The 16,241-nt window shown below is 41.2% G+C and overlaps 1 protein-coding gene across 1 annotated transcript; it reads left to right on the top strand.

Annotated features, from left to right (window-relative positions):
* Positions 1-94: 94 nt before the first annotated feature.
* On the top strand, positions 95-13,817 carry LOC138176113 (zinc finger protein 75A-like). The gene is given in 8 exon segments (XM_069106868.1): positions 95-232; positions 2,202-2,754; positions 4,524-4,734; positions 5,548-5,639; positions 6,015-6,141; positions 10,669-10,779; positions 10,944-11,665; positions 11,667-13,817. Coding segments are annotated over 7 exon segments (1,749 nt in total). The 5' UTR covers positions 95-232; positions 2,202-2,310; the 3' UTR covers positions 11,709-13,817.
* The last annotated feature ends 2,424 nt before the right edge of the window (positions 13,818-16,241 follow it).

Raw genomic sequence — 16,241 nt, 5'->3', positions numbered from 1 at the left:
CACATGACGAGACACTTCCGGGACCTCTCTAGGATCCGGGCGGGACCCGGTAATCAGTGACATTTACACCTTCCCCCACCCTCCGACCTCTGAATCTTAACACCCTGGAGGCCCCGCACACAGGTACGGAAGGGAACCAGGGGACCGGCCGGGTTAAGCGGGCAGGCGTCGGCAGAGCGTCACTTCCGGGTCCGGTCAGGGCCTAGTCAACAGGACGCTGCCTTAGGAAGGGGTAAGAGACGGCGGCGGGGAGACCCGCGGGAGCGGCGCCGGCCAGGGTGGGCGGGAGTAATGAATTTGGGGAGTCAGCAGCCCCTCCTTACAGCCCCGGCGCCGGGCGGGGCTTGGGGTGGTCAGGCAGGACGGAGGTTACCGCGGAGTTTCTCTTTCGCCTCTGGCTGCATGCGGCCCTGGTTTCATACGACCCTCCCCCGAAGGGACGTGACGCAAACTGACGTGACCACCTGCGGTGACGTCTCGCGGGGTCCGGGGGGCTGGCTATGGAGGGAGGGGATCTAGGGGCTGAGCTGCTGATTCCCTGCTGGGCCCTGGCGTACTTCACACGCCGCCCTTTGAACTGTCTCTGGACTGAGAACCGGAAGGTCCAGGCTGCCCACGGAGGGATTTGTCTGCCCGCGGACCCGTGGGGGCCGGGGCTAGCTCACTGGGAATAATAGCTGCCCACTTTTCCCTAGCGATGTGTGGTCCCCGCACTCTCTCTTTTACAGATGAGAAAACAGGCTCAGGGACTTGGCCGTATTCTCTATACGTGTGTCTACACACAGACACGTACACACAAAACCTTATTTGATCCCTCATATTCCTCTAGCTCAGTGCCTACCAAGGATGGAACCGATCTTTAATAAATATGTGGAATTGAATAAGCCTGCAATTTCAGGGCGGTAAAGTGTCCCACAGCAAGTGGTACAGCAGAGATTCCTGTGCGGAGCATGCGAGTGACCAGAAACTGACGAGAAGCTTCTGTGAGAGGCCACTCACACATTCTCATTCCCCTTCCAGAAAGTCACTTCCAGGGGCACACAGGTAGACAGAGCAGGGTCATTAGCTCTCCAGTAGCAGCAAATTCTTCTGCACCACAGGTGTCTTCTCTACTGGTTTTGGGAACTGGGGACACAGTGGTGTGGCCTAGGTTGTTGGATAAACTTTTGGTGGCAGGTAGCCCACAGACCTTGAAAGGTGGTATCTCATTGAATGCTGCTGCTGCTTGTATGTATGCAGGCTGTGACTAAAGGGGTGTACATACAGCCAATTTGACAAAAGTTTTGTGATCACAGATACCAGCTCTTTGAGAGCTTAGTAGAGCTGGGCCCCATGTGGAACAGGCTGTGGGGTACTTTCCAGGCACTGTATCCAGCCAGAATGACTAGCAGGGGAATGTCTGCTTTCAAGGCCAATTTTCTTCCCTAGTTCTTCATATTCTGCTCTTGGCTTTATTTTTTCACATGAGATATCCTCAATCTAGTGAAAATATTAATAGCAAAATAATCCATATTTACATGATACTTTAGATTTTATGAAACTTTCTCCACAACAATTCTTTGAAATACCAAGTATAAGTATCATTATCCCCAATTTTACAGATAAAGGACCAGAGACCCAGAAAGATTATACTCTTATACCTAGTATGTCTTGAACCTGGGACTCAAACCCAAGTTTCCTAATTTTAAATCCACAGTCTATTGCTGTAGCTGATAGCCTCTCCAGATAGCAATGAGTAAGCTGAATCTCATCTTTACAACAGTGAGAAGATCAAGGTGAGAGCATCAAGGTTCCCCCCTGGGATTATTTTTTTGTGAACGATTTTTTGTGAAAACTTCATATTTACAAGCATCAACGTTTGATATTTCTGTCTTTCTGGGATCATTGCTAGTAGGCAAAAGGATAAATGAACTCTTTGGCTAATCCCAAAGCTATTTTTCTTGTAGTAATCTGTTGAATACTGTAAGGTAAATGATCTTCTGACTTTCTAGATGTTGGAAGTTTAGGTGAATAGAAATATAATGAGAAGGGTGATGTTTGGAAGTCAGGCAGGAAGAAAACAACAGAAAACAAGGTACAAACTATCACCATTCTTATAGAATGTCAGAGTGGAGACTGCTTAGGGCTCCCAGAGAGCTCCAAATGAATAATGCTTCTTGAGGCTTCCTTGCTGACTCTCATATTTTTCAATCTGCCCCTAGGAAGAAGATTGTCCTAGTCTTATACCAGAAAAGAGATACTCACCTAGCACTGGAAGTGTGAGCACCACAGCAGGGCCACTGAAAGCAAGAGTAAAACTTTTTGAACAGGATGATGGCCATAGAGCTAATGGTGGCTGCAGATCTGAACCCTCAGATCCAGGCTTTATGGGAGAAAGAAAAAAACCTAGAAGAGAATTCAATCCAGAATCAGGAATCTGCCCTACAGAATGATAAAGCTGCTTCTGAGAGCTGCCGACAGCGCTTTAGGAGCTTCCAGTACCAGGAGTCAGCTGGCCCCCAGGAGACCCTTAGCCAACTTAGGGAGCTCTGCCACCAGTGGCTGCAGCCAGAGATCCACACAAAGGAGCAAATCTTAGAGCTGTTGCTGCTGGAACAGTTTATGAATATTCTGCCTGAGGAGACAAAGACCAGGGTTCAAAAGCATTCCCCAAGGAACATCAAGGAGGCAGTGACATTGGTAGAAGATTTGCAGAGTACACTTATAAAACAGAGCAAAGGAGACAGAAAGAACATTCCTGAATTGGACAATGAGGTATGAGAAAAGTTGAAAAATGGAGGGTGAGATAGAAAATATCACTCTTATTCCCCCAAACTTTCCAAATTCATGTTCTTATGGCAAAAGACTTTCTCATTAGTGAGAGTCAGTGCTCAGGACATCTGTCCATGCTACTGAAATCTCAGAAGTTTCCTTTTCCTCTAGAGAAGTAAAGGGAACTTCATCTATCCTATTTTAGGGCCACAGCCATGGCCTTAACTATATGTTGGTCCTAATATCAAGTGTTTTATTTTTTGCAGTGTCTTTTCACTTTATTTCCTATCAGAAATTCCAAGTCCTGGATTATTGGAGTCTTTAACCGAGATCAGCCCAATATGGGACTAGCAAGTTTACTAGGAGGTGGTGGAACAGAGGGATGTTTGTAAGGGCTGTTGTCCAGTGACCTGTCTGTCACATACTTGGTCTTCCAACTTAGGCCCTCTGATACTTAGGGTTACTTATTTTCTGTTTAAAAAAGTAGTATTTCATTTTATTCAATTCATCTATGTTTGTAGTATCACAAGAAGATAAGACACTGGGATTGTTTCCATAGGAGTTTGTATGGCCAGGTGGAATACAAAAATAAAAAATTGGTGGTATGAACTAGTAATGTGGATAGTAGTGACACTGAGGGAATTCTGATGATATATAGGAGTTGATTGGACCTAGGTAGATTGAGGATGAGCTAATGCACAATCTAGGTCGATCAAGAAGGCAAGACTTGAATTCCCTTAGGTCCAGTAGAGAAAATAAAAATAACCAAGGAAGGAATAAAAATAAGGGGAGAAGAAACAATGTTAAAGAAAAAAAAAGGAAAGGAAAAAGCAAACAACTTCAGAAAAGCATCAGACAAAAGGAGAAAGAAAAAAAAGGGTACTGGAAAGATAAGAAAACCGGAAAAATCCAATGAAGGGAAAGAAAATATATATACTAAGTTCATCTCTACTCTACACCAGGCAACTCATTTCCTGGGAGCATAAAAAGTAATTTTCCTCCTCTAGTAGCCTGCATAGAAAAATGAGCCATTGCCCTTAGGAAGATAATGGCAGACAGCAGAATCCCCCCCATTCCCTCTGGGCCCCATCCTGGAACACATCGGGCACAATCTTTGGGTCTTGTTGTGCTCAGGTCTAGATCCATGCTTTGCACCATGAATGCTTCAACAGGACCACATGGGAAAGGAACCAGTTCCCTCACTCCTTCCAACACCCTCACCCCCACTCCCAAATGGAAATTTGGTGGTTGTATATGTAGGGAGCAGGAGCCAGAATGAAGGATCTGGCTTCATGGGGAAACCAAGAGAAAAAAAAAGAATAGTAAGAAAACTGACTAGCATTTCAAAAGATCTGTGACTTCATCACGTGTAGGTGCTACTGTAACTTTTGCCAGCATGTCACAAACACTCTATGTCTCAGTAAAGGAACTATATGTTACTGCATTAAAAAATGTTGTTGCCTAGTGATAAATGTTAATAGTGTCCTGTTGATAAGGTTCTCCAAACTTGGCTAGGCTCCTCTTGAGACACTGGATTATATGCCTGTCACCAGGCTAATACCCAAACTTTTCTATTTTGGTAGGACCTGTCAGAAGTTGCACTCCACTGGTAATTCTTTTGGAGGGCCCTACATCATGTTGAGGCAATTGTCTCCTAACTTTTCCCAGAATCTCTTTTTGAAGGACTGAACTCTAACTACTACTCTCTCCCCAAAGTAAGTGTTGCTCTAGCCCAAGCCCTGTGGTAATAGAGGATGGGGATTAATTTCCAGGTTACAGTCCATGAGCAGGGACAGGAGGCACTCTCGGAGAAGGCAGCACCCTTGGGAAGAGCATCGGAAGCACTAAGCTTCCATCTGGAGCCAGCAAAGCCCCAGCGTATGGGGGTGTTCCAGGAAGAGGAATTGTGGAGTGCCCACCCACAACTGCAGGAACCACTGAGCTGTGACCCTGAAAAAGAGCTCCAGCCTGTGCAGGAGAGGGGTGAGGAGCTTCATCAATAATTTCCTCCTCTTAGGGGTGGTGAGATTCAGTCAACAAGCATTTATTGAACACTTCCTTGGTGCCTAGAGCTGTGCTAGACACTGGAGTGGATACAAAAGCAGAAAACAAAAACTTTACCCTGGAGGAGACCACAGTTCATCAGGGAAGAGGGAGTCTGCAGTGAAGGATGTGCAGGTCTCACCCATAGCCACAGTGGAAGGCTGTTTGTTGGGGTGAAGAAGGAGAAGCAAAGTGCTTAAGGGCAGGGTAGGAAGTAGAAATGATCAGTGTTGCAGATTCTGCTTTCAGAAAAGATCAAAAAGGGGAGGAAGTTGAGCAAGGAAGAAGGATACTGCATGGTCTTGGTAGGTAAGTCTTAGTTTTCTAGGGGAGCGAGACAGTCATAAGGCAATGTGTATTAGAACTGCCAGAAAAAAACACAGAAGCCAAACTCCTAAATTTCATGTCAAATAACAGGGGTATCTAGCTAACTGAAATATTCTATCAATCTGTGAATTTCAATTAAAAACCCATATAATTGTTTTGCAAATGGCCATTTATTGAGGGAAAATGACAGTGTATGCCAGAATTGGGATAAGGAGTATTGCCTCCATTTGTAAATTTTCTACTTTATTTTTTATTTTCCTTTTGGACTGATAGAATATTCATTCTAATTTGTTAGTGTGAAGGCCACCTCTTCCCATGCCCTACTGAAGTAATCAAGGGATCTCTTATATTTCAGAAATACACCTAAGGTGTCCCCTAACACAAAAGATAGAACCATTACTCCCTGACTTTTCTCTCCCTCTTCAGTTCTGCCTGCTCACAAGGTTCCTGTTCTTCCTGAAGCGAGATCTACCAGAGACTGGGAGGTCGCATCTATATTCTTCATACCTGAGTCTCAGGTGAGCTGCAGTTCTCAAGGTCCCTTCTCAAATCACATTTTTCCTAACTGAACATGACCTTGTCAGCATCTTTCTTTACTTCCCATGAATAGTTCCTCTAGGAAATTTCATTTTATCTTCTGGATAAATGGCCTTGTCATGCAGAGCAGCTGGGAAACTTATAGGTTGCTTATTTAGGCTGCCTCCTCCATACTTCTTCCTTTCTGCCCTCTCCCTGCCATTTACCCAGAGGTTACATATAAGGCACCAATATCGTCATCATCATCTTCCAGAATTTCTTTTACACATTTAATGTCCTTGGGTCTTATTCATTATCCAAGGACTAAATGGTCAGGTTGGTGACAGGTTGTGAGCAGGGGCCTGTTCTCATTTCAGGGTCCTGTGACATTTGAGGATGTGGCCATGTATTTCTCTCAGGAAGAATGGCAGTTATTGGGCTCCATTCAGAAGGACCTCTATAAGGATGTCATGCAAGAGACTTACAACAATATGATTTCAGTAGGTAAGAACTCCTTCATCTTAAAGCTGAAGTGTGGAAGGTTCTCTGATATGCTCACCTTTTAATAGAATTTTTTTATTTTATTTTTTATTTATTTTAAAAATATTTTAAATAAATATTTTATTTGTTTTAATCAGCAAAGCCCCACGTCCTCTACCTCTCACCCCCCATCTGAGTACACAACAAAAAACTCATTACAAACATGTATAGTCAGTCAAATCAAATTTCTACATTGGCTATGGCCTAAAAAATATTTGTCTCATTCTGCCTTCTGAATCCTTCACTTTTCTCATTATTAGGAGATGGGTAGGATGTTTCATCATTAGTCCTCTGGGATCTTGGTTTGTAAATCATACTGATCAGAGTCCCACACAATAGTTTCCATCTCATTTATATACCAGAACTTGTTCACCCATTCCCCAGTTTATGTGTACCCTACCCTCTCAGATTCCTATTCTTTCCTACCTCAAAAAGTTATTAATATTTTTGCACATCCTTAGAATCTGTTTTATTTGGAACTAATCTCTCCCTTAATCTGCCCTCCTTTAATTTTTCCTCATTCCTTCTTTCTATCTCCTGTTTCCCTGTTGAGTGAAATGTATTTCTGTACCCAACTCTGTGTATGTATTCTTCCTTCTTCTGACCAGTTCAGATGAGAGTGAGATTCAGGTGTCATCTGCTCACCCCAACCCCTTGTTATTCATATAGATGTCTACTTGTACAGCCTATTTATGTCAGATAGTTTCTGTCAACCATCCTTTCCTTGTCCCCACCTCTCAGTGTGTTCTCTCTACATTCCTCTTTAAAGATCATCAAAACATAACAGAATCACTTTCTGGCCTTGTCTAATTGCTCCCTCTATGAACACTGATAACAATAGAGACCAGAGGGTCCACTTGTATTATCTTCCCATTTTTGAATGTACAAAGTTTATCTTTGCTTAGTTCTTTCTCATTGTTCATTAATATTTACCTTTTTATATTTCCCTTCACTCCTATGTTTGACCTTCAGAGATTTTCTGCAGCTCAGGTTTTTTCAACAGGAATACTTGGAAGTCTTCTCTTTCAATTTATGTTTCTCATCTTTCCCTCTCCCTCACAGTATTATACTCAGTTTTACTGGCTAAGCTATTCTAGATCCTTTGCCTTTAGGAATATTATATTCCAAGTTTTCTAGCTGCTAAATTATGTGTGATCTTGACTGTACTTTGTACTTGTATTCTTTCTTTCTGGTTGCTAACAGCATTTTTTCTTTGACTTAGAAGTTCTATATTTTAGGCTGTAATGTTCCTGAGAGTTTTCATTCGTGGGATTTCTCTCTGGAGGTGACTAACTAGTGGATTTTTTTTTTCCAGTTTACCCTCTGATTCTAAGACATTTAGGCCATTTTCTTGAAATAGTATGTTAGGCTTTTTTTCTTTGTTTTGTTTCGGTCATGGTGTTTAGATAGTCCAATATTATTAACTTTTTCTCCTTTATTTTGTTTTCCAGGTCAGTTGTTTTGCTATGAGACACTTTATATTTTCTTCTAATTTTTCAATCTTTTGATTTTATTTAAATATTTCTTGTTGTTTTACAGAGCCACTGGTTTGTATATGGTTCATTTCTAATTTTCAGGTAGATTTTTGCTTGTGCAAGGAGTGTAGCTTTTATGTTCAGGTGTGTACTTGTTTCCAGTTCTTTCTTCCACAGTTCTCATTTCTTTTCCAATTTTTTCCCTCAAGCATTCTCATTCCATTTATAAAAAATTTTTTTTAATCCCTTACTTTCATATCTTATAGGAATTCCAGTTGAGTTTATGTCTAAGCTGTGGTTTTCTGTGAGGCACAGGTTGTAGATATTTTAGAGTAATTCTCTTCCTTTGTGTTTTTGTCTTGAGAGACCATGCCATCATAGTAGTTCATTATGGTATAGTTTCTCCCCCCTCCTGCCTGCCAATTATTCCAGCCTACTTCTAGACTTCAGATTTCATGCTAGATATTAGGGCTAAGCTTTGCTACAATTCTGAAGGGAAAGTCTTGTCTGGGCTGGTCTTGTTGCTTATTATTATTATTATTTTTGCTTTTTGGAGAAGGGAAGTCAGGGCAATTGGCGTTAAGTGACTTGCCCGTGGTCACACAGCTAGTAAGAGTTAAGTGTCTGAGACCTAATTTGAACTCAGGTCCTCCTGACTCCAGGGACACTGCTTTATTCACTGTGACAACTAGCTGGCCTTGTTGCTTATTTCTTAACATATCTAGTGTAACATTATTCCAGAATCTCAGGGAGTTGTAAACTTCCACTGCTCCCAAAGTTGTATGATCCAGAGCAAAGTCTGACTGCTGATCTTCCTGGTCTGGGCTCTGTAAGTTGCCAACCTAAGTTTGGGTCTGTGTAGAAGTAGACCACTGGATTCTGGACTCTGCCCTCATCAGCCACCTGGAAAGCTATTTTTGGTTCAGATAGGTAGAACCATAGGCTTTCCTTTGGTCTGGGACTCCTACTGAGCTTTTTCTTTTGCAGACTGGGCTGGAGACTAAAAGTGAGACCTTGCTCTGAGCTATATGGCTGCTGCTACTGGCTTCTGAACTTTCTTCATATGCAGTCCAGGGCCTCTTTACCTGAGAATGTCAAATCCCCTGGGCAGGTCCCTTTCTTAGTCCAACCCAGATCTCTGACCTGGAACTGGGTAGTAGGCAACAAAGTCACCAGTATGCACCTCTCCCTGTCACAGTGCCCTGGTATGGGTATGGGTCTGAGATCTCTTGCCCTTGCACAGCCTTTCTTAATACTTGGAGTGCTCTCTACCAACATGCTCCCACTCTGACTTTATCTCCAGTATTCACAGACCTCTCTGTCTCTCTTCCTATGTTGATTTGGGCCAGACAAAGGATTCACTGTGCCATTTTCTGGATTTCCCCATTGGTGGTGTGCCTTTTCTATATCTGTATGTTGGAATTTGTGTAGGGAAGCTGACTGTACTGTTTCCCATCCCTCCACAACCTTAGCTATGCCTCCATGCTCACCTTTCTTAGAATACACCCAAAAGACTGAAACATATCTTCTGAACATGGCCAATTCAATAATATGTTTCACTTGACTATGCATATTTTGTTAATATTGTTAATTTGTTAACAATATTCTTGTTAAGAAGTTTTTTTCATTTTTTTTTTTAAGCAATCGGGGTTAAGTAACTTGCTCAAGGTTACACGGCCAGTTATTTCTGGGTGTGGTGCTAAGTATCTGAGCCCGGATTTGATCCTCAGGTCATCCTGACACTGGAGCTGGTACTCTTACTCACTGAGCCACCGGGCCACCCCGTTTTTTCCATTTTTTAATGGCAGAAGGGAGGTAAGAGGAAGAGAAATAATTTTGGTTAATTGAAAACAAAAAAATGCGCACACACACCTTTTGGAAAAACTTGCCTACCATAGAGCTCTTCTTCTAGTACAGGAAGCTTCAGATTTTAATTACTCCCTCTTTCAAACTTGAAATACAGGGTTTGGGGCATTTCACCTGTCTTACATTTAGAATTTTGTGGCATCTCTTCTGGATCACACATTTTCCAAAGGAGCACTTCCTCAAAAAATAAAAGTCCTCATCTCACATCATTCCCTTTTGCTAGTGATCCTGATGACAAAGAGAAAAATTTAAAAAGCTGATTGATGTCTCCCTTACTGGATTCCCAAGGCTGGTGAATTTCCATCTAAGCCTTTTCATGTGGCGGCAGCCTTGGACAATTTCTAATCCCCAAAACCTTTAAGTTTCAGGTCACCATTTGGACAATAATTCTGTTTGAGCACTTACTTTATTTCCACACTGATATCTCTGGATATCTTCTCTCTGTACTTTTTCTATACTTCTACCTAAGTCAACTCAAGCACAGAGATCACAGACCTTAAAACTTTCCCCTTAATTTCTCCATTTATTATAGGACCAAATCTACCTTCATAGTTAAGAAGGTGAAACATATTACAAACCAGTTGATTTGAGAGATAGGTACGTCTGATACTCTCTAGGGTTTAGTTGCTGCTTCCCTTCCTCCTCAACAAATACATTGAATCAAATAGAGCATTCAGAGGGGAAAAGTATGCTATATCCCATCCTTCAAAGGCAATATTAAATAGTACTTGCCTTAGTCAGAAGACCTGGGATCAAATTCTGTCTCTGACACTCAATAGCTATGTGATTTCTAAAAATATACGTTTCTTTCTTTCATTTGTAAGATAGAGATAAAAACTACTTCACAGGATTATTGTGACGAAAGTGGTTTGTGAATTGTTAAGTACCAAAAGAAATGTGAGTTATTATTATCCACATAATTTGTTTCTCAGTCCCTTTATCTCACATATAACCCAAAAGAGATATTACATTTGAGATCTTCCACATTCAAAATTGAGGTCTGTTGTGAGGCTGAAGAAGAAATTCAGCTATCACACTTCCTTAGAAACATATAACATTTTCTAAGAATTACTGAGTCACACCTGAAATATGCTCCTAAGTTAGTAACAAATCACTGTCAAGGTGACTGTTACTTGTTTCTTCTCCTCAGCTCTGTTTCTGATTCCCAAACCTGAACTGATATCCTGTTTGGAGCAAGAGGAAGAGCCATGTGTCACAAATTCTAAGGAATCCAAAGAGATCCCAAAAGATCCTAATACAGGTGAGCAATGAATGAAAATGGTTCAAACTAACCCAGAAATAAACATTCTTTTATTCAGGGCTTTCAGGATCTTAGCAGTTTTAGAAAATATGTTCTTTTATTCATTTTTAATCAACTATCAGTAATTTATTTTCTTTCTGTGATTTCCTTTATCTCCAAAATAGAAATGACTGATTCTTCTATTTATCCTAATGAGGTTAAGGCTGCCAATGAGAATGAAAAACCTAAGGCAGTACATCATATTCCCTTAGAAGTACGAGCATCAGATAGTACTTTATCTATATCTAAAAAGACTGATGAGAAAGTCCAGAGGGCAGAATTGAAAGAAGTTCATGAAAAGCTGCATGGGGAAGGAAAGCCACAGCAAAATTTACCTGTAGGAAGATGGAAGAAATTTGCTTCCTGGAAAAGAAGTCTACAAAAACTCATGGATGTCCACAAGAAAGGCTGCACAGAAGAAAAACCTTTCAAATGTCATATATGTGGGAAAAGCTTCAAAGTTAGCTCTGACCTAATTAAGCACCAGAGAGTCCACACTGAAGAAAGACCCTATAAATGTCAAGAATGTGATAAAAGATTCCGATGGAGCTCAGATCTTAATAAACACTTGATGACACATAGAGGAATTAAGCCACATAGATGTTCTTGGTGTGGGAAAAGCTTCAGTAAAAACACAAACCTTCTTACTCATCAAAGAACACACACAGGAGAGAAACCCTTTAAGTGTCATGAATGTGGAAAAAGATTCAGTCAGAACTCTCATCTCATTATGCACCAAACAACCCATACAGGTGAGCAGCCCTATAAGTGTAGCATGTGTGGGAGGAATTTCAGTAGGCGTTCAAGCCTGCTAAGACACCAGAAACTCCACAGAGAAAAGGAAAATAGTCAGTGTCCTCGTTCTGAAGGACAGCTCCAAGTGGATCTGAAGTCTTATAGGGTTAATGGAATATAAGATCTTCCTTGTCCATTTATATGCCTATGTGACCACGTGTTCTTTTTTCCCTTGGAACATGGGCTGTTTTCCCAGGTCTAAAGGTACACAGGTATTTCAATCATGGATGTCTTTCTGCTTTGAGCTATGGCCCAGTTCAGAGCTGTGACACATTCTGAGGCACAGAGCCCATCAGGTGACTCAGGGAGATTTATATTGCATTGGGGAAGGAGGTTGCTCTGGGGGAACTTTGTTTACAGAAGGCTTGCTTGCCTGAAGGCTTTCACACCTTTTGTCACTGGGCCAATTAGGCACTGAGTCAAGTGGGTTGTGATGCTTTCTGGCTCTAAGCCTATTATTTAAAAACTATATATACTGGTAGGTTGGTATTTTCCTTTGGGGCTCACTCACCAGGATGAATGTTTCTTTGTTATTTGTCCAGACTAGAGTCTGGGTAGCCATTGATAAGGAACTCTTCCCTCCCTTGTGAACTCAGTTATTGGTACTCCCTGTTCTGGTGATTAGGTATCTATTACTCTGTTTAGACAGTTGGAGCCTGATCTATTGGATTCTTTCTGCTTATCTCTCTGCATTGTTTAATTAAAGTAAGATTCCTCACCCTTTTGAAGCTGTCTTTCCTTTAGAAAAGCAAATTAAGAACCTCCTGTGTTAACAGTCCTCCTGTATGCTGCTGTTATTGGTCTTACACCTCAACAGTAGCTGTTAATAGCATTCCTGCTACAAACCTAAAAAAACAAACAAACATAGATTTAGGGGCAGCTAGGGGGCACAGTGAATAGAGCACAAGCTCTGAAGACAGGAGGACCTGAGTGGAAATCCGGTGTCAGACACTAGACACAAGGTGTGTGACCTAACCCTAATTGCCTTGTTTCCCCCCTCCAAAAAAAAGACCATAGATTTATATTGATTTATCAATATTAGAATGATGTTAAAAGTTTAAACCCCATTTTTCTCTAAAAAGAATTTAAATAGACTATGCAAGAGGGAATGACAATATTTCTAGCACATAATGACTTCTTTATGACAAGAAAATTCTTTATAGGACAGCTATACTAGGATTGTATCTTACAAAATAAGTATACCAAATACAAAAGCCAACTCTTCAAATAGCAGATGCTGTCTGAAACCAAAGAATAATTTACACACACATACAGTGTGGGGAGGAATGCTGATCACGTCTTAGTCTTTTCTGCCACTCTCAAAAACACAAGTTAAAATTACTATCAGAAATAGCATGTCCTAAAACAAAGGATGGGCATGAGCACACACACATGCCTGTACACACAATCATTATCTTCACTGCTGCAAATACAACAATTTCCTATTCCAAATTCTGTGCGGCAGGAATATCCTAAATTATGATTTTTCCAAGCATTTCAACAAGATTTTCTCTCGGGCCTCTTGCTTATAAACACCATTCACAAGACTGACTACTCTAACTTTATACCTTTAGTAGTCTAATCTTATCGATTCATTTTTTGCTTATTTAGCCTGCTGAAAAAGTTGATAAGTAACCAAAAAAAGTCAACACTTATGTCTCTTAACTGATAATTTATGGAGGATGATGGATAGCAACCTATTCCCTATCTCAAATGAAACAAAATGATGGAATTTACCTCAGGAAGAACTGCAATTAGATGTCAGGAGTAATTTTCCAGTAAATATAGAGCCAGGTTTTGGAAGTAGTTCACAAGGGAAGGTATGGAATGTCCTTACCTGGAAAAGTGAACAAGAGGCTAGAGCAGCCTTGCAAAAGAGCACTTGCCGAGGGCCCAAAAGAAAAAGCATCAGCTCCAAGTCTGTTACCTTTTAATGAAGATTCCATGGGAAACTGGAAACTTATTTATTACAGACAGGATCTTGTCATCACTTAGCTTTCTGATGTGGAGAGCACTTGAAACGTCTGTGAACAAAGGGGATAGTCTGGCAACTGGTATTGTTCAAAATGGTGGCAAGATCAGAAAAACAACATGTTGGTATTAACTGTCTTACATTTATCAGCTCTTAATGGACAGGAACTGTGATTTTTTTCTACATGACGCGCAAGTGTACACATAATAAAAGTTTCCTGATAGTAAGTTCAGTAGGTTGGTTAGTTTTTATGGTTTTGTAAAGTTGTGAGGAACCTACCTGCAGATCAATGAGTCAATCCACAAGCATTTTTAAAGTGCTTGTTTTGTCCCTGGGACTATGCTGAGTCCTGGGGATACAAATAAAGAATTCTTGGGAATTCTCGATTCAGAGTACATTCCTGACTGAGCTGAGTTAGGCATAGCCTTGCATAACAATCACATAATCAGAACTGAAGAATTTGAAAGGACCTTCAAAAGGAGCTAGCTTAATCTCTTCATTTTAGATGAGAAAACCCAGAGGTTATAACTAGCACATGGCTACACAGCTACTTGTAGAAAGAACTAATTCCAATTCCCATCAGTCTGTTCCAGGGCTGTAGAAAACAGTCTTTTCTGAACCATGATTTCTCCATGGTACTTTTAGCCTTTTCTGCATTCTTAGGTCCATGCCCCTTCCTCCCTGCCTCTAGCACTCAATCTCATTTCAAGATCCGAAAGGGACAAAGTTATCCAAGATGGATAACCTGTCATGTGATGCTGTGACCTCCTAGGAGTTTTTCTGTCCCACAATATCACCTTCTGAAAGCTGTGTTTAAGATTTACTTCTCCCCAATCCTATATTGCTCCCTTCACTCTCCTTCCTCATCTCCCTGGGTGAATCAGAACATTTCTGTTTTCTTAGCTTTGTTGCTTTCAGGTTTCAGCCTCTGTCTTGATGAACAGTTAGGCATGAAGACAAAAATGAGATTCTTGAAGGTGATTTAGGCTCCTCTGAAACAACCCAGGGGATGAAGATAAAGATCTAAGCCAAGTACTCCAAATGAAACCACTTACTGGCATGGGGTTAGTGTTTCCCCCCATTTGGTGTTTATATACTACTGGGCCAACATTAAAGCACTTGCTCTAGCTGCAATGTAACCTTTTTCTTATTAACTGTCACCCTTTGGCATTCTCATTCATTGTGACACAGCCAGGTGGATACTTAAAGGGAAAGTAGAGGAAAAGTCTGCTAGAAAAAAGAATTCTGGCTCAGAAGTGATTGATCCTAAGTAAGGGACTATCCACTAGAGCTTCAAGGAGTCTGCAAAAAATAAAAATAAAGAAAAGCAAACAATGAGGCCCTGTAAAGGTGGGGGAACTTTGGCAGTGTCTGGAAGGCAGTTCTAATTTGATTCAGGGAACATTAAGCACCTGCCTAGGACAAACACTGCCTTCTTCTTCTGAGTGTGAAGCACTCAGTAATTCATATTCTATCAGAGGCCAGAGGGTGTAACACAACATTCAACATTAAACAATTCTATAAAGAGTAAGTACCAACTATTTGCAAAATACACTATGCTACCTTTTGTTTTACTAGGCACAAGATGTACACACATGAGTAAAGGCAATGTAAGGAAGGAAGAGAGCAGTGACAGCCACTAGGAGGACCCAGAAAGAATTTTTGTAGGCGTTCATGGCATGGACTGATCCATGAAGGAACCTAAGCAAAGGTGAGGAAGGAGCACCTTCTAGGCATAAGGGGGAGGTTGGGCAAAGATGCAGCATGGACAGTGAATGTTAAGTTTGGAAAACTGCTACAGTTCAGCGCAGCTGGAACATAGCATGTCTGAGAGGAACAGTGAGTGTGGAAGAGTCTGGAGCCAATCTGTGAAAGGCTTTAAAAGTTAGGCTGGTGCATTTACATTTTATCCTAGAGGGAATAAGTAAGGAATTGATTAAATACTTTGAACAGAAGAATGGCAGTATCTGAACTGTGTTTTAGGAAGATTGTTTTTGTCAGCTATATTGGAGTAAGGATTGGGGAGAGAGACTAAAGCAAAAGAGCAATCAGAAAGCTAATGTTAGTGGGCCAAGGAAGTGGTAACGAAGACCTAACCTAGGGCAGATGGCAACTGATTGGATATGGGGGATGGAGAGAAGAAAGAGTCTGAAATTGTGGCTCTGAAGGACAAAAGGATAGTGGTATGCTCCACAGAAGTCAGGGGGTTTGGAGCAGGGCCGGGTTTGGGTCCAAGTGGAAGAAAATCAATTACATTTTGAACGTGATAAATCTGAGATAATAGGACATTAAGACTGAGATACCTAGGAAGCAAGTTGGATTGGAATTCAAGAGGGATCTTAACATGTGGATATTTAGTGGAGCTGAAAGTCATCTGCATAGAAATACTAACTGAACTTACTGGAGATCATCAAAGTAAAATGAGAAAAGGTAAGAAGGCCCAGGACAGAGCTACTGGCAGATAATATATGATGATCCAGCAAGGGTTACTGAGCAGTGGTCAGGAAGGTAGGAGAAAAAACCAGGAAAAATTAATGTGAAAACCAAGGAATAAAGAATACCCAAGAGAAAGGGCTTTTCCACAGTATCAAAAAGTACAAAGAGGACACACAGGATAAGAACAGAAAAAAGCTACTGAATTTAGCAATTAGACTGC

The sequence above is a fragment of the Petaurus breviceps genome, unplaced genomic scaffold (genome assembly GCF_028583685.1).
Source record: "Petaurus breviceps papuanus isolate PSGF00001 unplaced genomic scaffold, PetGlider_PUasm1.0 138, whole genome shotgun sequence".
Classification (NCBI taxonomy): Eukaryota; Metazoa; Chordata; class Mammalia; order Diprotodontia; family Petauridae; genus Petaurus; species Petaurus breviceps.
Note: the sequence above shows the minus strand (reverse complement) of the source record. Positions and strands in the feature narration are given on the sequence as shown.